General features: G+C 35.4%; 1 protein-coding gene across 1 annotated transcript in view; it reads right to left on the reverse strand.

The window, feature by feature from the left end:
* LOC149654035 (zinc finger SWIM domain-containing protein 6-like) overlaps window positions 1-22,567 on the reverse strand; it is a 47,272-nt gene extending 24,705 nt beyond the window's left edge. The window contains exon 1 of the mRNA XM_089845407.1: window positions 22,145-22,567. Within this exon, the coding sequence (XP_089701533.1) occupies window positions 22,145-22,511 (367 nt within the window). The 5' untranslated portion in view covers window positions 22,512-22,567. The remainder of the gene's footprint in view (window positions 1-22,144) is intronic.
* Between the last annotated feature and the right edge of the window lie 2,472 nt (window positions 22,568-25,039).

Consider the following 25,039-nt stretch of genomic DNA (forward strand, 5'->3'; position numbering starts at 1 on the left):
ACTGGAGAGAGAGAGAGAGCTAGGAGTGAGAGACGACGAGGAGGAGGAGGGTTGTACGCAAGGTTGTGGTGTGGTGAAGTTATATAGCCGTACCAAAGTCAATGACAGGATGCTAGCTTTTTATCAACTAACAACCCCTTTATTCCTCTCATCTGTTAGGCCTAATTCTGTTTCTGCTTAAAATTTAACATGCAGGGTTCATATGTTAAAGTTCTCCCTGTATAATTACATAGCAATATTATGTTTTATTTGGGATTTCGTAGGCGTAAACTAAAGTTGATTCAACTGGTGTTTATAATTAGAATTATATTAAATACCGTTTACGGTTGTCTGGTTAAATTTGATCTCGATAAAAGAGCTAAATTTTGACAAATTTGATACTGAACTATACGAAAACTTCGACCAAGTCAAAAATATAGGATATTATAGGACCTTTTATGAAATTATAGGCATATAATATAGGACAGGTTCGAAAAATATAGGATTTTATAGGACCGCTGGGCTACCACCTGCAATTACCTTTAACCCCTTGAAAACCCCAATTAAAAACTGCCTACAAAGCAATAGATGCATGCATTTCAAAGAGATTCATTATCAGACATGTCGAAATGTTCCACCCTGTACAGAAGCAATGACTGTCTTTAACTATACAGTGAGTATAATTCTTCTTAAAAGGTCATGACACTTTAATTGGGTCCATATTTATTGTGATTTACGCACCATATAATTGTAATTCCGTGTGCCCACTGCCCAGGATGTATCTCTAATAGGTCCCAAAGGGGATACGTTTAAAAAGATCAAAAATATCTTCTTCTTCAAGAAAAAGATAAAAACTCTCTCTTTCAACTTCGATAGGACGAAAATAAATCAATACAAACAGAAATCTCATGCCTCGTACGTAACCTTGAACCCGGCCAGTGCCACCACATCCGAACCGAGGGGATCCACACTTCAACAGAAATTGGTTCAGACATTTATCTACATTTTTTAATCATTATAATTAACTAGAGTGATCAATTAACTTCAATCTATGAACGTTATTGAACCTTTATCTAGCAGAAGTGTACTATTAAATGCGTAGAAGTGCACGTACGGTGGTAAAGTATAGGTAATTACTGAGCATGTGTAGCTATTTCCTTTGTTTTGGGTGCTAATCAATGTAGACGCCATGTTCTTTGACACATTCCACACAGTTTCACCAAGAAGTGATATCTAATTTATAAGGGAGAAGGTATAACATGCCTAAGTATTCGCGGGCCATAGTCCCAGTCCCCCTTTCAAAATACAAGGGGGGACGTAAAAGGAGGCCGGGCTAATTCGCATCTCCTCAGTCGGAAAATACGTAATTTTCGTCATTCGCGTCGCGCTGACGTTAGTTTTCAAGAACCAATGAGATGCTGGTTGTAATTTAGAGGCAGGGATTAACTCCGGACAGGCTACGTTTGGACTGGAGATAAAGCTGGAAATGTGGCGAATTTATACCTTCTCCCTAATAAACTAGATATCACTTCTTGATAGTTTACAATCCAAGAACACATACTTATCCGAAACCCCATGTATACTAGTGTAGAACCCCTCGACTCGTACCCGACAACACTAGTTTTTGGCTACAATATAGCAAAAACCTAAATCATACAACAAGTTTTCACTTTATTCGCATTTATATCCATCAATATATGTCAAAAAACGGGGCTGAACTGAACCGGGGAGGTTAAGCCTACTTTCCATTGTTACGTCGCGATGCCGCGCTGCGTTTGAAGCAAGCAAGCAAGCACCGCTCTCTACACCGACCGAGGCTTAGGTCTGGCGCCGATACTATTCGATACGGTACATCCCTTAGAAAGGGTCGAAGAACTTTCAAGTCCTACATGCCTAAAACCAGAAGTGAGATGAGACTAGAAGTGAAGGGCTCTAGCATTGATAGTAGATCCTGGCACTAGTGAACAAATTTGAGGATTTTATGCCGCTTCCCACGCGCTAAAACTAGAGAGGAAAAAATTGGTCGAGTTCCAAAAACATTTCCTACCCCCTTCCCCTCAACCTAAAGCGGTTTAAGCGGCCGAACACGGACGCGGCTCCTTGAATCTAGTTCGGCCGTCTACCACCGCGAGCGTCTCACGTTTTGGAGGGAAAATTCAGAAACCACTACCAGAGGGCCAACCGTTTTGTGTGTTATCAAGAATATTCACTTTCGCCGAGTGAAGAATTTGGTTAGCTCAGTACTTCTGGTCTCATCTCACTTCTGCTAAAACCTAAATTGGCCACTTTTTTTTAATTCCCCCAAAAACTAGGCCTTTTCCTTACAATCGCATTTTCTTCTATTCAAAACATCTGAACATCAAAATGTGTAACCCCATGGGAAGGGCTAGGTTTGTGACACGCCCCCTCAAATAGTGTTAGTTAAAAATAATGGGCACCATAGGGCAGGGTAGGGTCAACGGTTTTTTGAAAGAAAAAAGAAGAAATACGGTATCTTTCAAGACATGTCAATCCAATCAAAGTGCTCTAAAAGGTCTTGAGGCAAAAGCTCTATATAGATTTTGAAGTATTTCTGTGTTCTCAAGGGATAGTGTAGAAAATATACCGAGTTTTCCATGCACAAATTAAGGGGGATGTTCTTTGGGTACACGATGTCGATTTTGAGTTAAAAATGTAACTTCTAAGACATATTGCCGTCCGGGTCACCGTTTTCAAGTTAAGATTGTCCAGAGTATTTTACGGACGACCCCCAGGGTTCATACAACTTTTAGAAAACAAATTTCCCTGAGATTTCCAGGTTTTTCCCGTATATGGCGCATCCTATGGAGCAAATGTTAACGAAGAAGGGGGGGAGGAAATAGGACTATTACATACTAAAAGGACATCTCTAGTAGAACCATAGTTATGAGCCTCCAAAGTTAGGTGTAATGTTAATCCTACGGAGGGGATGTTTACGAACATTTTGCTTAATTACTCGGCCCCTGTTTGACGCAGATTTCCCTGAATTTTACTAAAAATTATAAATTTCCCTGAGGTTTTTGTCAACTATTTATTTCCCTGATTTTTCCAGGTTTTCCCTGTTTTCCAGGTTTGTATGATCATAAAATCAAAACTCGAAAACCGTGGGTGTCCCGGACTGCAAAAAAATGTCATAGACCATCCCCCTTAATTTGTGCCACGTCTAAACTTTCCAGAAACACCCTTTATAGCAGTAATTTAGCTCGCATATTAAACATCGGATCACTATAGATGTAGAAAATGCAATCCGATCTGAAACGAACCAACCCCATCTCATCTACAATAAACGTCACAGTTTCACGCAAAGTCAGCATATATTATAGTGAAATTCAATACACAAGTAGTATGGAAGAACTTCAAAGTGTCTTTAAATTGAATAGTTAAAACATGGCCTCTTTCCAAACAACACTTTCAGTGGAAGGATTTTTAACTTAACAAATACAAAGGGTTTTCCACTAAAATAAATTGGGAATATATACATAAAGGCAATACGCGTTTCTTTCAAAGCCTAAATACTTAAAAACCCTCCGAGCAACAGTAAAGTAAGAAGAAAAAATTGTTGCTTTTTACAAGCGAGGATGCATCAATCATTGTTTATTACAAATGGCTATTTCCTGTTTCAAGTACTAATTTTAGGGCTGCGCGAGCCGAATATTCGAAAACTCGCGAATATACTTGTAAGGCTGTTTCAAATCTGATTAATCGAACCGAAAATAATCGATTAATTCTAAGTGAATTCGGGTATTGATTTTTCGAATCTAATCATCGAGATTACTCTGGAAATATTTATATAGTTTGATAAGCGCTTAAGATTTAAATATCATTCATAATCATTAAGTTATTCATTGTTATTATACATTTAATTTTATACTTCACGCTTTATTACTGAATTTTGGATGCATTTAATTAATTTAATCTAATAATTTACTAAATTTTGATTGTATTTAATTAATTTTATCTATACTGTACAGAATGTGCATGATCTCGTGTGTGTAAAAACATTTTTCATTGCACAATAAACAACACTTTCAATTCAATTAATTTACTAAATTTTGATTGTATTTAATTAATTTTATCCAATAATTTACCAAATTTTGGACGCATTTAATTTAATCTAATAATTTACTAAATTTTGGACGTTTTTAATTAATTTAATCTAATAATTTACTAAATTTTGGACGTTTTTAATTAATTTAATCTAATAATTTACTAAATTTTGGACGTTATTTAACTAATTTAATATAATAATTTAATGAATTTTGGATGTATTTAATTAATTTAATCGAATAATTTACTAAATTTTGGACGTTATTTAACTAATTTAATATAATAATTTAATGAATTTTGGATGTATTTAATTAATTTAATCGAATAATTTACTAAATTTTGGATGTATTTAATTAATTTAATCGAATAATTTACTAAATTTTGGATATTTTTAATTAACTTAATCTAATTTACTAAATTTTGAATGTATTTAATTAATTTAATCGAATAATTTACTAAATTTTGGATATTTTTAATTAACTTAATCTAATTTACTAAATTTTGAATGTATTTAATTAATTTAATCTATTAAAATACTAAATTTCCGAATCGATTAACCAACGTACGAAAAACAAACAACATTTCGCACACCCCTAACAACATAACTTCTAAACAGACCTATAAACAGATTTCCATGCACTTTCACTGTTGCTTCAACATAATAAAGACAACTTTCCACACAAGTTAGCGAGCGAGCGCATCGCGTATACAACAACAACCGAGGGGTCGAATACTCTCCGCAAATGTCAAAGGATCATGGTATGTATCACGCGCCATTTCTGGGACACGTGATCATAAAAGTAGGTTATACAAACTAATAATGGTTTATCGCTTATCTCGTGAAGAAATCATCTTTTCGGAAAACTCCTATCAAGTTAAGATCGATTTAAAACTAACATTAAGTACAAAGTTGCGACTGAATGATTATCCTAATTCAGAAAATTTAATATTTAAAAAAATAAGAAATTTTTGCAACTTATACTTTCCAAAACACGCGGTCAAGCGTTAAGAGGTCTTTGAAAATAGTTAGGAATAAATTAAATTGCTCCATGAATAATAAATAACTAATAATAATATATTATACAATGATTGAAACGCAATAGTGTATATCTTGAAGCAATTAGGTATACGTAATAAAGTCTAACGCTTATCATAAAAAAATATTTTATAAATTAACATAATGTCGTATTGTTTTCAGAGGAAATTAGTCTTAAAGGGATAGTACATTATCGTTATCATTATGTCGTTCCTCAGTGTTGCCAGTCGCAAAATGTTGTGAAAAAACTGGACAGAAGGTCAGTTCAAAGCTGAGAAACAATTAATTATAATATTCTCGAATAGGTAAGCCTTATCCCGAAAGTTCCCAAGCCTAAGTTCAAAAACTACCCCTTTAAAAACTACGTGACTCATGCAAACCAACCTAAAACCTTGAAGTTTCAGTACACCTTTAATTACATTTAATAATTCCTCAAATAAACTTTAATACTATAATATTTACGGAAATTTAAATATATTTATTCAAAACTACGTAGTTAGAATTCAAGGCTAAGCCTTAAAAAGAAATGAAAAAAAAATATATAAAAAATTCAAAAGAGAGCGTATCGATTTGGGCGGGAAAGATTGAGAAAAGCCGCCAAACTTTCTCCGGCGCGCGCCCAATTTGGCGGGAATTCCTCTCAGTCGGCAACACCGCGAGAAAATGAAAACACCGGCGGCAGACTGGAGAGAGCGCGGGGCGCACGTGGAGTCGGTGGCGGACGAGTCTATTTTCAAAGGACGCGAGACGCGAAATAGGGGTGATAGCTAGGATGGGCTATTCTCCAACACAATCAATGCCAATTTTCTCGAATAAGAGAGTGCCTGTAGCGGCCCTAACAGCTTCGGCATCGCATGCGAGGGCTGAATTTTCTACGCTAGAATGAGGCTCTCAACAGCGGATCAGCGGAGCAAGCGGCTGGCTGGCAGGCTGGCTCAGCTTCGGGCTTTTTAGCAAAATAGCTTTTGAAAAACATTTTTTTAAAAGTTTAGCTAGTTTCTTTCTGGGTTGTGCCCTTACGAGCCCGCGTACTAAAGCTCAAGTTGAATTTTTAAAATTCTCCATATACAGGGTGTTTGTGAAAAGTCCATCAATAATGAAAGGGCGTATTTATTGGGCCATTTTGAGTCGAAAATGTTCTATGACATTTTGCCGTCCGAGCCACGGTTTTCGAGTTATGATTTGAATATTTTAGGGATGACCCCTTCATTAAATTAGCGCTGTCTTTCAATTTCTTAATTAAATTTAAGGGGTCATCCGTAAATTACTCCAATCATAACTTGAAAACAGTGGCCCGAACGGAAAAATGTCATAGAACATTTTCGACTCAAAATGGCCCAATAAATACGCCCTTTCATTATTGATGGACCTTTCACAAACACCCTGTATATATCTACACTCGCCCTCTTTTTTCTACAAAAAAACATTAGATTTGGGAAAATTATTTTGAACTTTTCTCCATTATCTTAAGTTTTTGCGCATTTAAATACTTAAGCAGTTAATTCAGAGAGAGAGAGAGCAAAAATGGACTTATTATCCGAAAATAATTTAAATGTGATTATTTAAATTTCAGAATAAAATATAAAACTATTAATAAATAAAATTAGCAAATTGATTAATGGTTATTTTTAACCTGAAAATAATTTAAACGTGATTATTTAAATTTCAGAATAAAATATAATATAAAACTATTAATAAACAAAATTTGCAAATTGATTAATGGTTATTTTTAAATGCTCATAATTTTAACGTCTTATATTAACTTTAAAATTTCAATTTCATTGATTGAATTCGGGTATGAAAGGTTATAAAATTGTAATAGAGGCATTTTCATTGAAAGAGAGATTGAAATTAACTTTCGGACCCCCAACTTGGATGTAAAACCCCACGCAGCGCGCTGCACAGCGTGAAAAATAACTAATTTAGTAACATATAATTTTTCAACAATCCATTTTTAATATTAAATTACGATCATAAACTTTGAATTATAATAAGAAAGACCATAAGTTTATAAGATATGATATTCCATAAGTTTGTCACTGGTAACTTGGAAACTGAAGCTTGACATGAAGTGAGTGACGTACGCCTGGTGAGGCGCTGTCAAAGGCTTAGCACAGAATAAATTGGAAAATGAAGTACTGCAAAATTAACCACCGAGTGTAGGACTTCAATTCTCGCTTATCGTTCTCCTCGAACTAGCTCACAGTAAGTCCCTAGATAGCATTACGAAGTATAGGAAGTGTCATACTTATGGAAAATACCTTATAAACTTATGGTATATGCCATAATAACGAATAACAAGGATGAATATGCATGGAGTGGAAATAAGTCGTAATAAAGGTTAAAGGCAAGTCTCTAGATAGCATTACGAAGTGTAGGAAGTGTCATACTTATGGAACATGCCTTATAAACTTGTGATATATTTAATACATCATAATAACGCAATGATGATTATGCATAAAGTGGAAATAAGTCGTAATAAAGGTTAAATGCGAGGATGCAATTAACGAATACAGCGTGAAATAATTGGACTCTTGGCCTACATAAATAAAAAAACTTGGGTCACTTACAAGCTAATTAATATTATCTTCATTAAAAATGCAATGCGCATAAATTAAATTACTAATAAAACTTTCCTACCGATTGCCTTTTTGTTCAAACAAAGGCAAGGTATATTTTGATAACATTGGGGCCTATGAGTAATCTGCATAAAATCAGAAGGGGGGATCACGCTCACGACATGCTAGCTGTGTGTGACTCAGTCAATATCAAACTCATACAGCATTCATACAAAATCCCCCCAAAAAAGAAAGAAATAATAAAAAATGATAAAAATTCTATAATAATATAACAAGATAATTTTTGGAAATTCAAAGACCAAGTAAGCACCTAATTACTTTTAAATGAAAGATAATTAATTTTTTTAATATTTTTCTTTTTTGCCATTCTTGCCTGAACCTTTAACTTATTGTTCTTCATATGTAGAAAATTTAATTTAAATCAAAATAAAGATTTAAGCAATAATCGCCCAATTACAATTTGGTTACAGTAGATGGCGCAACCATATTCCTACCTCATAGCCACATCCATGAATTTCCATTTCACCCACAAGGGATAAAATAAAAGACAGGAAAAAGAAAAAAAATAAAAACTTATATATAAGATGGTAATGATTATGGAGGTTTGGCTTCGACCCAACCTTCGACGCATGCGCCAATTTAACTGGTTTAGAAACCCAGTGAAAAAAAAAGAAAATAGAAAAATTAGGGCCTTCTAAAAAAATCTATGCTAGTATACGATAACGGTTGGCATTACTACAAACGGTATATATATACCCAAATTTCTCCTTTCTTTCAGAGACGAGTAACATGGGGAAAGCGTTCAACTCGTAAAGTTTAATGAAAGGAAACCGGGGAAAGTAGAAAAACGCCTTAACTTATAGAACGGGATGCCATTAACCGGGATAAAATGAACAAGAATGGAAGAATAGAAAACGAAAATTTAAATCGACAGTGAATACAATGCAGATCAAAATCTACATACAGACCTAAAACTTATGATGACGATTTACACGGGCTCGTAAACAACGAGGGGAACTAAAGGGCTCGGATACTTTCCTTTTATTTCTTAATTCTTAATTTAATTCACCCCTACCACTAATTTATTTTTATTAAATAATATTATTAATATTAAATCATAATTTAAAATTTAAAAAAGGCAATCACGTACAATTTTGTAATTTGTTTCTCACAAAATAAAAACAAAATTGGCAGTGAAGTATTAGACCAACTCGTATCGCATCGTGGGCAAAGCGGAAATGGTTTCCAAAAATTAAAAGCGATGCCTAATTATATGGGACGGCCTCTTTTAACTCGAATAAACAAGGGAAGGGGAAGGGAACCGTACTGAAAGTAAATTTACTTTTAAGAAGGCCAAGGCTTAGGAAGGAATCATCTCACTGGGTTTAAGTTATTATTATAGGCCTACACTTTCCAAAACAATCTCAAACGCCTGCGCACTAGCTCCTTCCTACATTATGAAGTACATTTAAAGGTATGTTTATATTCAGGAAGTCTTTGACATTATTTAATTACTTTCAAACTAGCAGACGACAGATAAATAATGGTCATTGGTTAAGTCTAATACAGGCCATACATGGATGGTATAGAGTGGTACTGAGAGGGGAGGAGCTTCGGGGACGTGACGTCAATATTATGGTAGTCTAAATTGTACGGGCCTGAGCTGACGACTTCCAATATGGAAGCCAAAATCTAGGTAAGAGATAGGAATAGGAGGGTGGGACGTCAAGAGAAGGTTCGTAGTAGCAGACTATAGAAAGCGTGCGGACAAGTGTTGCCAGTCACTTACGATGGCAATTCAACCGATATAATCAACAACAGACTGAAATGGCAAAGCTTAATTGTAGTTCTGTTCGATTCAGTTCCAAACACCCAAGATGCTCTGTAAACAAAATGCTGGCAACCATGGGGGGAGGAAATTGTTCTAGCCCCTTCAATTCACACTTCATAATCGACGAAACATTAACAAAATATTCTGATTAATACGGTTAAAACGTATTGTTAATTGGTACTAGCAAGAAGTGATACCTAGTTTACTAGGAAGAAGGTATAAATTCGCCACATTTATAATCTAGCTTTATCTCCAGTCCAAACGTATGGTAGGTCCGGAGTTAATCCCCGCCTCTAAATTACAACCAGCATCTCATTGGTTCTTGAAAACTCACGTCAGCGCGACGCGAATGACGAAAATTACAGTCATATTTTCCCACTCTGAGGAGAGGCGAAATATCCTGGCCTCCTTTTACGTCCCCCCCCCCTTGTATTTTGAAAGGGGGACTGGGACTATGGCGCGCGAATACTTAGGCATCTTATACCTTCTCACTAGTAAACTAGATATCCCTTCTTGGTACTAGCAAGAACCCATATTATACTTGAGAACATAACTGTACTACAGCCCATCATTTTTATGTTTGATTAACATTCGCAGTTTATACAGTTTGAGTTTCTTGGCAAGCTAGGTTTAAAATGCTTATCCTTGGAAACATACCATATAGGAAAATGATAATATAGCATTAAGTCCGATCGAATTGAACCCGTGGGCATTTCATGAATTCGAAACCCCCTTTGAAAAACCTTGTAGTTGTAGTCCTTGGTCGATTTAGAATTAGAGAGCGTTTAAAACGTATAGAAAATTCAATTTTAAGTTTATGGTATGCTTTTTTTCTTTCATTTTCATTTTAAAGCAAACTAAATCGATTAAGATTTAAATTTAGTTATAGCGTTCGGGTTTGTTAATAGCGTTAAGGACCGACTTTTCAAAGTTCTCCATACACACTGAAGGACCTCGACTTTGATTATTGCCATGCAGAATATAAAAATAATATTTTTTTGGGGATTTTCCTAGATTTCACAATTTTTTCCAACTCGGTTCACTAGGTCGACAAAATGTTTTCTTTTCATTGATATCATAAAACCATAGAAATTTCCATAAGTAAGAATTAGAACAGGGATAGATTTAATTTTTAGAAGCAGGAATGGAGAACGGTTAGTATTTACTTCAGTCCGACTCATAACCCAGTGTAGAGCCCCCTCCCTCCAACACGTAACGTAAAGTTTAAATGATCTTATTGGCTCACTTAAACTAAGTTTTGATGACGTTGCTATCGCTGACGGCGAAAAATACGTAGTTTCATTTAACCTCTGTCGCTATGACTCGCCTCTTCTTTCATACCTCTCCGTCCCGTGGAAGGGGGTCCGGGACTTTGACGCACGCCCAGATTACTCCGTTCTCCATTCCTACTTCTAAAATTAAATCTATCCCTGGTCTTACTCAAAATTAAGGAAAATCTCAGTACGCCTTGCCAATACACATACTTCTAACTAAAAAATCTAATCAATTTCTTTACAAACTCATCAATAAATGACGTCATCAGAGTTGTAGTCTATGTGATTTAGTATGCAAACTTGGAGGAAAGAGGTGAGACGGAGTAGCATGTTGGTTTTCCATATGCGACAATGAAAATCTCCCAGTGTACCTTGCGATTGGTTAAGTGCTTCCACGTAACTCCATTAAAAACCAGAATCTACTTCTCACGAATTATCTTCTATTTTAAGACAGGGGGTCGTCCTTAATTCTTTCATATAGTACAACCCTACCAAAACGCCCCCACTGAGGATGCTGGGAGGACTATATTCGTTTCCATAGATGGTTGGTACAGAGAGACTACGTTATAGCAATACAGATTTCAACCCTCCGTCTCACATCAGTCCTTCAAGATACATAAGACTTCATAATTCATAATTTAGGGTAGAATATTTTGAAGGAGATAAGCCTTGGCTTCGCTTATTGGTAGGGGGATGGGAGGGGGAGACCTTATAGCACTGATATCTCTAATATTGGGGAGCGTCAGTCGTGCACAATGGTAAACATTGCCAATGTATTGTATTGCCAACGGCTAATACGTAGTTCAATACCAGGAGATAGCGGTAGGTGGGTCTAAACCGGGGGGGAGGAAGAGAGGAGGGTGGAAATGGATAGGTCTTATCCTAATACTGGGATTTATCACTGGTCTATGTGTGTATATATATAGGTATGGCCCGTATTTGCTAATCTAAACCCAATACGTTAATTGCTAACGGGAGAATTGCATTGGATATCCGGTTTGTGTGGGAGCGGAGGATTATACTGAATTTGACAATCTACTGATGAACTGAATTAGGGAATTTTCACCACCCCCTAAACACCCAACCCCGTTAATTTGTATAGTATTATCTATTAGCCTTGCTAGGACTTGGTCTGTATACTTTTACAATAAGTCGATTGGGCTATAGGTGTAACCATAAGTTCGTAAGGTATGTTATAAGTTTGTCACTGGTAACTTAGAAACTGGAGCTTGTCATGAAGTGAGGGAGGTAGGTCATAGATTCGAGGTAAAGCGACGCCTGGTGACTGGGCGCTGTCAAAGGCTTAGTACAGACTAAATAGGAATTGGATGGAAGTCCTGCAAAATTAACACCCACCGAGTGTAGGACTTCAATTCTCGCTTGTCGTTCTAGAACTAGCTCGAGATGTAGGTCTCTAGCATTACGAAGTATAGGAAGTGTCATACTTATGGAACATATCTTATAAACTTATGGTGTAACCAATAACTTATACAGGGTGTTTCTGATAAATCTGCTATAAACATTTGCTCGACATGCAAGTCTCTAGCACTACGAAGTGTAGGTAGTATCGTCATACTTATGGAATATATCTTATAAACTTATGGTGTAGCCAATAACTAGTACAGGGTGTTTCTGATAAATCTGCTACCAACATTTGCGACTCAAAGAGCATACCCCTTAATTTATGGCAGACTTATCCAAAATTCAGTTTGCACTACAGAACGTTGCCACACTTAATTCACATTCGAAACTTAATCCACTATTTCCATCACTTAGCAAAACCCCGATGTTTTGCAATAAAGTTTCTGTGCAATCCATGGTCAAATAAGTTTCGCAACAGGAAGTAATGACGTACTTATACTAGTTAAGTTACTTAAAAAGATCTATTAGACTTTACTTTCGCTCCAAAAATAAAAATAATACACCACTGAAGTACTTTGCATTAAATTTTAAAAATCGAATGGAATTTAAGATTTTGAAATTATTCATTCACCTTGATCAAAGACTATATTCCTTTTGACGAGAGATAAAAAAGTTTTTTTATTTGTCAAAGTACAGTTATCTCTATACTTAAGTAGATTTCGATGGAAAAAAGAAAGAAAAAACATTTCCTGGTGTGGTGAAACAAACGTTATTTTTCATATTCCAAGTACTAGAACACCGTGAATTTATTATCAAGTACTTAAACATTATTAGGCTTAGTAGGAAAATAACGCCTACAATTAACATATCACGTGATCTAATAATATACTATAAGTGACAACGTTTATATTGATTTCTTATTTCAGAAAGTATAAGGTTTTCCCCGTTACAGGCGTTTGTAATGAATTTCATTTGACTGCTTTTTTCAAATTTGATGAAAACGGTTTAAAAATGAATTTAATCTGTTGTTATCGACCCTGTTACAATTTCCTTGAATTTTCCAGGATTTTCAGGTCGTGTAAGACCCCGTTAATAATAGTAATAATAATAATAATAAAAAACCCAGGATTAAATAAAATTTAAATTACTTTGAAATTAATGACATAATTGAAGTTTTACGTGAATAAAAATAACTTTAATTAGTTGAATCTACCCTGTTTTAATTTCCCTGACTTTTCCAGGATTTCCAGGTCGTGTAAGAACCCTGTTAACAATAAAAAACAACCCAGAACAAAATAAAATTTAAATTACTTCGAAATTAATGACATTAACATGAAAACCATTATTCAGGTAATAGAATATTTAAATTATAATTGAAGTTTTTACGTAATTAAAAATGACTTTAATTAGTTGTTATCTACCCTCAGTCCTGTTTTAATTTCCTTGACTTTTCCAGGATTCCCAGGTCGTGTAAGAACCCTCTTAATAATAATAAAAAAAAACAACAACCCAGAACTAAATAAAATTTAAACTGCTTTGAAATTCATGACATTAATATGAATAATAAAACATTTAAATTATAATTGAAGTTTTTTTACGTAATTAAAAAAGGGCCAAGGTTAGGTCACAAAACAATCTCAATACTCATTTGAAGAGGTCTATGTTTGCTGGAAAATAATTCCGTTCCAAAACATTTTTTTATTTTTTTTTTTTGGGGCTTATATTATAACTAATAACACAGACCGTAGTCGGACATTTCTGATATTTTTTGGGCCACATGATGGCAAAAAAATGTTTGGGTAACCAATGAGAGAGCTTAGAGAGAGCCAAACCCGCCTTGAGAAAACGTAGGAGCAGCTTATAATTGCACCTTACGGCTCTAAATTATTTTTCCAAAGTTCTGAACTAAAAGAAAATACCTTAGAATTACCTAATAATACCAGTTTGGACTTTTAACGTTATACCTGAACCTCTTATATATATGGCTTCCATAACGTCATTCTAGGTAGAAATAGGCCCTGAGAAACACGTTAGTGAGTGGGTGTAAGATAATGTTCAATTATTTATTTGGGACTTCGATTATTGATAGATAATTACGTAACGAAATTATCAGGACCTAACTTACCAATATTTTTAATTAAAATGTTAATTTATTTTTCCTCTATACAGGGTGTTTCTGATAAGTCTGCCTTCCATAAATTAAGGGGAATGTTTGTTCTTTGCGTACACGATTTTGAGTGGAAAATGTAACTTCCATAAAATACTCCAAACATAACTTGAAAACAATGTCCCTTAGGCCAAACAAAATGGAGATAGAAATTACATTTTCGACTCAAAAACGGATCACCCAAAGAACATCCCCCTAAATTTATGGATGGCAGACTTATCAGAAACACCCTGTATAGTTAGTTATTTGAGCGCCTTTGTTTTCTTCAAAATTAACATAAATTAAATACGTTTCAAAGATAATTGTAAACCGCATTTTTGAACTAAGACTCTCCAAAAACCAATAAAAGAATTTACTTGAAATTTGAATTATAAAGTGAATGGTTTTTCATTCTCTCTAACTAGTTCTTTAAATCGATTTTCTTGTTCTTATAAATTAAATTTCAAGGACGATAGCCTTTTAAATAAAGTAAGTACATCATCATCTGACATCAGAGAACAACTTTAAAATATCAACAAGTTTAAAGATACCGCAGAGTGAAGTTTTTTAAAATTTTAAAGATTTTGCGATTTAGTTAAATAAGCTTTCTTTACGATACTCCGATTTTAAACAAATAGACAAATTCGGAAATTACAAAAAGGGAAACCAGCCCACAGGGGCGAGATGGCCATTGGGGTATTCTCCCTAACGCCAGGAAGCAACGCCAGATGGAGTTCACCCGAGTCAAACGGTGGAGGCTAATTAACTCGCATTGCCTCTGGTGGAGTTTGTTGACGAGAGAAATAATACCCCAATGTCGGTCTCGCCCCTGTGTGAACATTGGCTTCTCTGTTTGTAATAAACTAATTTGTCTATAATATCCTGGGTAGCGTTTCTACTTTAAATCATCCAGAAGTTCATAAACTGAAGTATTCATACCCAAAAAAAATGCTTAACCATAAAAATTCTCAGATAAACAACCGGTCCTTAGCCTAAACCAGATGAAAAACAACACTTAAACGATTTAAGGTTGCGTTTCTACTTTAAAGGCTAAAGAAGTTCATAAACTGAAGTATTAATACTCCAAAAAATGCTTAACCATAAAAACCCGAGATAAACAACTACCCCTAGACCTAAACCAAATAAAAACAACCATAAGAATAATCTTGGATTACGTTTCTACTTTAAAGGTTAAAGAAGTTCATAAATTGAAGTATTAATACTCCAAAAAATGCTTAACCATAAAAACCCGAGATAAACAACTACCCCTAGACCTAAACCAAATAAAAACAATCATAAGAACAATCTTGGATTACGTTTCTACTTTAAAGGTTAAAGAAGTTCATAAACTGAAGTATTAATACTCCAAAAAGTGCTTAACCATAATAACCCGAGATAAACAACTACCCCTAGACCTAAACCAGATAAAAACTCAACAAATGAACCATCTTGCGCTACATTTCAACTTTACATCCACCAGAAGTTCATAAATTGAAGTATTAATACCCCAAATAATGCTGAACCATAAAAATTCCTAGATAAACGAAGCCCCGACTAGATCTGTCCCTAACCCAAAAACCAGATGAAAACTAACCCCTGACAGTGAACAATATAGCCAATTTCTGTACATACATTTGAATTTTTTATCCAATAGTTAAGCCTAAATTCTTTCTACGCATGACAAAGTCGTATATTTCTTTGCAAAAACTTCACCCGACTAGAGAGGTATACGGTACTTATAATGAATGACGCCTACACAAAAGCGAAACTATTAGACATAAAAACAAGATGGTCAAACCAACCCATCACCATCGCACCAGGTAAGTACACTTTTCCAACGACGAAGAGGAGAGGGGTACAATACAATGTAGATAACCGTCCCGAACTATGCAAGTTAAAAACCTCCCATTTCGACGCCAAAATTCTTAGACGGTTCACGAAATATATATATTTCAATGGGGTTTTTTTCTCCAAAAATTGTGCCTTTAGAAATCTCCCTAAAGTATAGGCTATAGTATGACCGACCCGCTCGCTTGCTCGCTGCTCCGCTATTCCATTCCTTGAAAATAGAACTAAATAACAATCTATGCCGCATGGATTTTCTTTTAGAATTTTTTTCAAGCTCTCCGGATTGGGACTATATAGCAGAGAGAGAGAGAGAGAGAGGAGATTCGAGAGATATTCTAGCCTAAGAAGTAATATAACAAGGCGTAAGTATGACTTATTTTGATAAATAATTCATTTGTGTCCTTTTCCATTGGCATTTTTTATGGAGTAATTTTCTAGGATTGTGAACGAAATTCCCTTTAAAATTGCAATCATTAAATGCATCTAGGTCTAATTTAATATTGCATCAGTCAATAGAAAACGGTATTAGTTTACAAATTCTGGGGTAGGTCAATAGACTAGTGGCACTCCATGTTATTTGTCCATTTAAGTTAACACAGTCAAACCTGGGAAACTGCCATTGCTTTATAGATAGCGCGTGCTAAAGAGGCGCTTTGCCATATCAGTCTGTTCAACGGCACTCGCAAGTGACTGGCAACACTTGTTAGCACACAATCTATACCACGTGTGGCCTGTACTAGACTTATGGCAATTGCCATTTACTATTTGTCGTCTGCTAGTTTGAAAGTAATTAAACAATGTCAAAGACTTCCTGAATATAAAAATACCTTTAAATTTACTTCATAAATAGGAGCTAGCGCATGCGCAGGCTTTTGAATCTATGACCTACGTCATTCACTTCATGACAAGCTCCAGTTTGTAACCAGTGACAAACTTATGGTGAACATATCTTATAAACTTATGATCTATGACCAACGTCACTTCATGACAAGCTCCAGTTTGTAACCAGTGACAAACTTATGCAACATATCTTATGAACTTACGATGGCCTCTAATAGACTTACGACAATTTCCATGCATTTTTGAGACACTTTTAACCTGTATCTTCAAACACCAACAAAACATAAAAAAAATTGTTTTGGTAACAAAATTTAATTCGATAACCTTATTTCCCAAGCATCTTAGAAGATCGCGTACCTCCAGACTGACAATATTTACAAGTTGAAGCTGGGGAACGCAACCTTGGAACGCAACGTCTTGTTTGAACCCTGGGACCGACCTTTCTCTCGGTTGGGGCTTTTGGAGGCGTTCTCGACTTTACTTACTAAGGTTGTCGGCGGACAGGAGAGAGAAAAGAACTTAGGCATTTCTAAGTCAGTGCTAGCTAGTGCAACGCCACTGCTGCAGCATGCCAAAGAAGAGAGGAGAGAGAGAATTACTCTGGCTTTTTTTTTCATCCATGCAGCGTGTGGATTGAGGGCTTATACAACACAGAACAAGGCGGGTTTTTAGGAGAATATTCGGAATCAGGGGGATGCAACGAGCAAAGTTGAAGCAGCAGCTCAAGGCATCGCGATGGCTGCGGCAACCCAACCAGCTCGATATAATAGCTAACGCCAAACGTCTAAAGCGGAAATGCAACCACAAACACATCAGTTGGTGTTGGTCCGACTCTTGAGAGCAGATTTTTCATTTCAAAATAAACCATGACAGTCTAAAATAATTTTCTCGAATTTAAATTTGCACTTTATTTTAATTTTCAAATAAAAAAACATAAAATATTGTGTTTAAAAAATTAAATATAATATTTATAATTTCATTATGTGTAGACAAGAGTTGCCAGTCATTGCCAGTGCAATTCAACACATTGAAAAGCTTATAGTTCTGTTCAATTCAGATCAAACCCGACATGCTCTCCCAAAACGTTTTTATGACATTTTTGAAATTTTATTTCCTGTTTATCAAAACTTATAAAAACAATTCCCTGGAATTTCACACCAAAATCTTAAAATTTTCCTTGGTTTGCCAGGTCCTCTAACAACCCTGAACATCATCTCACCATTGCACATTTTATTATAAAATCTCCAATGAAAGATAAATATATAATTTTAAAATAAAAAGTATTTTATCATAATTGCCAATTTAAAGATTGAGACGTGTCGGTTAATTGTAAATTCGGTCTAATGAGGCGAATGTCCCATTGGACCGAATCAATATCGACTAACAAAAAAACATTTATAAATTTTAATAATATATTCAATCGTTATTTAACTGGTACGTTGCATCTCTACTTTTTCAAATAAAAACTGTTCCCACTACCGCCTGCAAAAGCAAGTCGTCGGTGGAGCGCACTTACAGTGGTGAACTTTCAAGGGCAACTGGCATCTCCTTTACTACCTGTAACCAATGGAAATTCATCCCTCTGGTCGGTCCTTTTTGCATTCCCTCACCCTCGGTCTTTGTGTCCGAAAAAATACCTTAAACATCCCATGAATACACAAAACTATACGCGAATTTTCAGTCGATTTTATATAAAAGATATATGATTTTATAAATTATACAAAATATTCATGGGTGAATTGTAAGAACAGCATAACCTAACCAGTCACCTTATGAAATATTTTGCACCCCAATTTGGTTAGGACCAAAACATATTATCGTCAGAAGTTTATAAACTAAAGAACTTAAATTTAATATGAACCCAATTTACGATTGTAAAAGATAAAAATAATTCTACTACATTAAAAAGGTGTCAAATATTACACGGTGTAATAATTATTTAAATAATTATAGGTAGTGTTTACCCCACACGGCGTCAAAGCTCTAATTTGCTAATTTTTGAAATACCTAAGTTGGAATTTCCCTTTCAATAACTTTCCTGATTTATTTAGAATTCGACGGGTTATTTTTACTTTCAATACCACCTAAATAAATATACGGTATTTCCCATAAATGACTAAATCCCGGAATTTAGTTCATTTGTTTTATCATTCAATCAATTAAGAAGAAAAATCAGCCAAGGCTTAAAATTAATTAGGCTTAATCGAATGTCATTTAAAATCAGTAACGAGACATCTGACGTTCGCCTGACAGTATTCCCTAGGCCTAATCACGTGACATTAGTCTTAGCAACCGAAAACGCGCGAAATTTCAAAATTGAAACAAGGCTTAACGTTGAGATGCATCTAAAACCACGTGACATTACGTAAAACCACTAGATAAAGGGCACCAAACAAGGCTTAACAATGCATCGTTCATAAACCAAGTGACATTACGTAAAACCACTAGATAAAGGGCACCAAACAAGGCTTAACAATGCATCGTTCATAAACCAAGTGACATTACGTAAAACCACTAGATAAAGAGCACCAAACAAGGCTTAACAATGCATCGTTCATAAACCAAGTGACATTACGTAAAACCACTAGATAAAGGGCACCAAACAAGGCTTAACAATGCATCGTTCATAAACCAAGTGACATTACGTAAAACCACTAGATAAAGAGCACCAAACAAGGCTTAACAATGCATCGTTCACAAACCACGTGACTACAAGGCTTAACAAGCAGTCATAAACCACGTGACATTAGGTAAAACCCCTGATACGCCAATTGTTAAATGGCGCCAAATTTCAAAATTGATACGAGGCTTAACGATGCCTTCACAAACCACGTGACATTACGCAAAAATTCCTCGATAAAATGCGGGAACTTCAAAATTCAAACAAGGCTTAACAACGAATGAGTAAATTAATTTATACGCTACACGCAACTTGCTTTTCAACTACAGACTGCATTAAGTTGTTTACTACAGATGCTTAGCCTTTTAAGTCAATGAACTTAGAATTATTACTTATTAATTACTACGTACATGGTCACTTTCCTCTTGGTCAGTTAGTTATACTATAGCGTGAATTAAAAAGGCAGAAAGAAAATACTTAGCCCTAATTTTTTTCTGTTTCGTTCAAAATCAGCGCGTCCAATTTTTAATGTGGGTCTAGGCTTTTTGCATGGGAGAAAAAGTAAGAGAGAAAAAAAACTTGATTTGGTTCATGCTCGAAAAAATTAAAGTTTTTTAACTAACAGAAAAATATTTTAACACGCTTGGGCGGTGGAATATCAACGTGTTGTAAAATATCTAGGGTAACCTAATAAAACCGAGCCATTAAATTCAAGAAAGATATTATTAAAATGATTAAAATAATTAATATACTAAATGAAATATTAATCAATTAGATGCAATAGTTTTGCTACGAAATCAATGAATAAAAAAAAATCGGGTCTTGTTCAGATTAGTTTTGCAATATTAATGATATTTACATTAAAGCATTGAAAATTGTTTACCAATTTTAATTTTAATTTGTTTACAAATATTTAATTCAGATCATGTTTCAACCTCGCGTGTAAATATAGCGTTAAAAATTGATTTCTAATTCGTAAATAAAATGTTCCTCAAACTGCATCTCTAAGTAATATATCAAATTTAATTGCGTACGAAATTTCATTAATTTTAACAACATTAAATTAACTTTGACAAGCCTTAACTTTTAAAACCGAGCCTAATTCTCTAATTCTTAGTTTCTCAGTATAACAAAAATCTGAACGGATGGTGCAAGTTGTTTTCCACATCCTGTTTCTACAACAACTTACAAACCAGCAATTTGTTTTTAAATTTATTTCCTAACCTAAGCCTTGGATGAAATAAAAGTTTAAATTTCCAAACTCAAACGAGAACATATGACGAGTATTTCATCAGTAATTTCGGCGATTGGCGTTTAAACTTAATTTTCAAATCACGATTTTAATTCGCATTTAAATCGTATACTTCGATGTATATCCGCTAGGCCTAGATGCTAATCTACGCTTGACGGACCCAAGGCGAGAGCCCACGAAAAAAAAAACAAGATAATTTCCCCTCTAAGAAGTTTTTTTAACGAAGAGCAGTATTCTGAGACCGAGGCCTAAAACTTGTAAAAAAATTCTAGTTTTTTTTTTCACCAGTCACCGCACGGCGTTTAAAAGGCTCGGGGTACTGGATTTAGCGGGAGAAAAAATTATGGAAAAACGGGCGGAAAAACTGCCCTTAGCAGAAACTACCCGTAGAAGGACCAGAAATTACACGTGTGCCCCTCCCCCAAGGTCGCTAAGAAAAAAAGCGTGCCCGCGGCTCGCACGACTGAGCGCCGCCGCGAATTCGCCCGAACTCCCCCCGGCAGGCCACGGCGACGTTCCGGGGTAGCCAACTTTCTTTGTCCGTACGCCGTAGCCGTACACCGTCGAAATAGGCCTAATCGTTGAAAACCCCCGATAGAGGCCCCCGACGGAGAAAAAAAACTCGGCAGCGGCGGGGAGAGGGAAGCTAGGCGGCGGGGTAAAAAGAGAGAAGGAATCCGCTTCGTACGTAGAAAAGGCGTAGCCTGGCTTTTAATTTGATTTTTTGCAAGGACAAGTTTCAGTGTTTCACGTCGTATCTCGTTTTAAATTAATTACGGATTAACGTAGAACCAAATTACGGATATAATAAGAGTTAAGTAACAATCTAATCGGACTGTAATGAAAGAAGACGCGATTTTTGAAAAGCCTCATACATAAATTAGGCCCGACGTTCTTTTTTGTACTATGATGTTAATTAGTGACGTCAATTTCGTTCCACGCGCTTTTACATTTCCCGCATTAAATTAACGCCAAATTCACTCCATTACTTTAAATTTTACTTCATAATGGCGTATTAAAAATTGGCATCTCTTGTAAAGTTTCGAAATCCTCTACATTATTCACCCTAATCTTAAGGGATCTGATGGGATGGTTTAATACCTTTCTTTAAAAATTCGTAACTTTGTTAATTTTGGACCGATTTGAACGTAGTTGGTCTCTTTTTGAAGCTTGTTACCAGCTCTACACTGTTCCCCCGGAATACACACTGTATATAATGGCCCATTATGGATTTTAAGACGCTTGGCTGGTCCTTTAAGGTACCAGGGGCTAATATTGGTCGATTTAAAAGGAATTTTTTCGGGAGACTTACCGACTTGTAGGACGTTTTCGACACCTCCCGACTCGTAAAGTCGTAGTCCTCGGTAAAAAGGTAGTTTTTGATAATCGGCACACCCTTGGCTATCGCTTGATAGTGAGGAATACATGCAGATGTCTCGCTCGTTGCGAGGAAAGGACCAATATATAATCCGCCTTTGCACCGGTTCGGGAATGCGATCGTAGCGTTCTTCTATTCGCTGAAATGGGATATACAAAGCCACCACTTTCGCGCACACGTCCAACAAGGTGTCCGGCACTTTCATTTCGACACTTTCGCCGCATTTTTTACTTAATCTATCGGCGATGGAAGAGCCGCGAATCCCGACCCGAGAACAACACAGTCTCTTCGTCGCCGCCATCTTGTCATCTGATCGGAGCCAAAGCGGAGACCGCGGACGAAACACGCGCACGCGCTACGAGAGGAAACCGCTCTTTTAAAAAAAGCTCGATTCGGGGCCAGCCTCTCTCTGAGTAATTTCCCTTTAAAGAGCCGCGGCTTCGTGCCAAGGAGCACTAACAATACAGGAGTAGGCAATACTAACTAAAAATGCAAAATCCAGTTGTGGACCGAGACTCTTCAGTCTTCACTTAACTGATATACTTTTGCAATAAAAGACGCAGGTACATTTCAACCCGCATAATTTGTCCTTCTAACCATTCACGAGTTTCAAAATCTTCATGTAATAAAAAAAAATAAAAATGTTTCTAGGCAACACACATATAGACTAAAGATAGATTACTATATACAAAACGGGCCGTTTTATCTTAAGTCTAAACAGACTTGTTTGCATCTTGAACTCCAATAATATTTAGACATATAAATTTAATAAACAGTGTAATCATTATCAAACATAACTGGAAAGAAAATAACTCTTCTTATCGCCTCCGAATGTTTATCCTCCTTGTAATCTAACAGCTAGTGCCCCCTATAAACTCTAGGCCCGGGAACTAACTACAACATCGATTCACGTGTACTTTTTTCATTCAAATCATCTAGCGTATTCGCGGCGCTATTCTCTCTGTACGCCAAGCGGGCGCTGGTGCAATTGTTCTGGGGGAAAAAAAGAAAACTTAACGCGGGAGAAAGGCTAGGCTACACCGCGACCTACCGTCCGGGTTATATATTATGTATGTCACGCGAACGCGGAACGCCTACGCCAGCAGAACTAGCGCAAAACCTAGGCCTATTTTCAACATCCGATAAAAGCTCTTGTCAATAGGGAGATTGTTGGAAGCATTCCCGAATCCCGCCGTCCATGCGAACGGTGCGTAGTGTGGTCTAAAAAACAATTCCCGCTCGCAATTACGATTACGTAATATCGATTGCGTCACTAGAACCGTCATTTTTAAAAAGCCCAGTAGTCGGACCAGGTTTTTATACTGGTAATGCTCTTTAAACGAGCATGGCACATGGACCATGAATTCCATTATTATTTGCCCTAACTGAAGAATTGATTTTAAGGAAGATTTCTAAGCCTATAGTAGAACCAATCCTTAGAATGAGACGGAAAAAAATCAATAGATTAAAGTATTTTGAATCAATTTCAGTTTTAAGCTAATTCTGGCATTAATTGCTAAGCCTACTTTAAGTAATTTTGCATTAAATGCCAAGCCTATTTTAAGAATTTTTGCATTACATGCTAAGCCTACTTTAAGCAATTTTGCATTAAATGCTAAAAATACTTTAAGTTATTTTGCATTAAAAGCTAAGCCTACTTAAAGTTATTTTGCATTAAAAGCTAAGCCTACTTTAAGTTATTTTGCATTAAAAGCTAAGCCTACTTTAAGTAATTTTTTGATTAAATGCTAAGCCTACTTTAAGCATTTTTGAATTACATGCTTAAACCTACTTTAAGCATTTTTTGCATTATCAGCTAAGCCTACTTTAAGCAATTTTGCATTAAAAGCTAAGCCTACTTTAAGAATTGCGGCATTAATTGCTAAGCCTACTTTAAGGCCTCTGCCATTAATTTCAAAGCCTACTTTAATCATTTTAGCCTAAATTTAAACAACCTGAAATACTGCCATTTCGTTATCAATAATAGAAATTGGTACGGAAATTTCGAAGTTATTTAGTCAAAACAATAAAACAATAATTTCACAGACAGTGGGGAGCGCAAAATAACTGTGTATATATATTACATTGTCAATAATATTAGGCCACTAATGTAGTTTAATGGCCTAGCAACACAAAGCTATAGTGGAGTAAGTAGCAGCGGAAATACGGGACAATAGCAAAGTACTAATAATTCCGCTCTCCTAATACACTATTTCCCAAACTCCATTATGTTATATTCTAGCATATTATTTATTAGTAAATAGTTTGAAATATGGGGGTTTAAATCTATTAGTTTTATAATGAATATGATGTCATAATAGAAATCAAAAATAATTCCTCCCCTTTTTTGGACACAAATAACTCATTAAATCTGCCGGTTATTGTAATATTGACTTAATGGATAAAAGTTCCGGGATTTTGATTAAAAGTATTAATTTTTCTCTCATCTCTGTCGACATCTAGGGGGAAATGTTATTTACTGGTAATTAAGGGAATTTCTTAGTGACGTCTATGGAAGGAAGTATAAAATAGCTACAATTTATTTTTAAATTTATAACTTAAAGTCGGGTTTAAGTTAAAAGTATTAATTTTCCGTTTAAATTGTCAATAACTTTATCTTTAAATTGTCCATAACTTTATCTTTAAATTGTCCATAACTTTATCTTTAAATTGTCCATAACTTTATCCTTAAATTGTCCATAACTTTATCTTTAAATTGTCCATAACTTTACCTTTAAATTATCCATAACTTTACCTTTAAATTATCCATAACTTTACCTTTAAATTGTCTATAACTTTACCTTTAAATTGTCTATAACTTTACCTTTA

The sequence above is a fragment of the Phalangium opilio genome, unplaced genomic scaffold (genome assembly GCF_054372755.1).
Source record: "Phalangium opilio isolate 3A_F unplaced genomic scaffold, DU_Popi_V2 ptg000079l_1, whole genome shotgun sequence".
Taxonomy (NCBI): Eukaryota; Metazoa; Arthropoda; class Arachnida; order Opiliones; family Phalangiidae; genus Phalangium; species Phalangium opilio.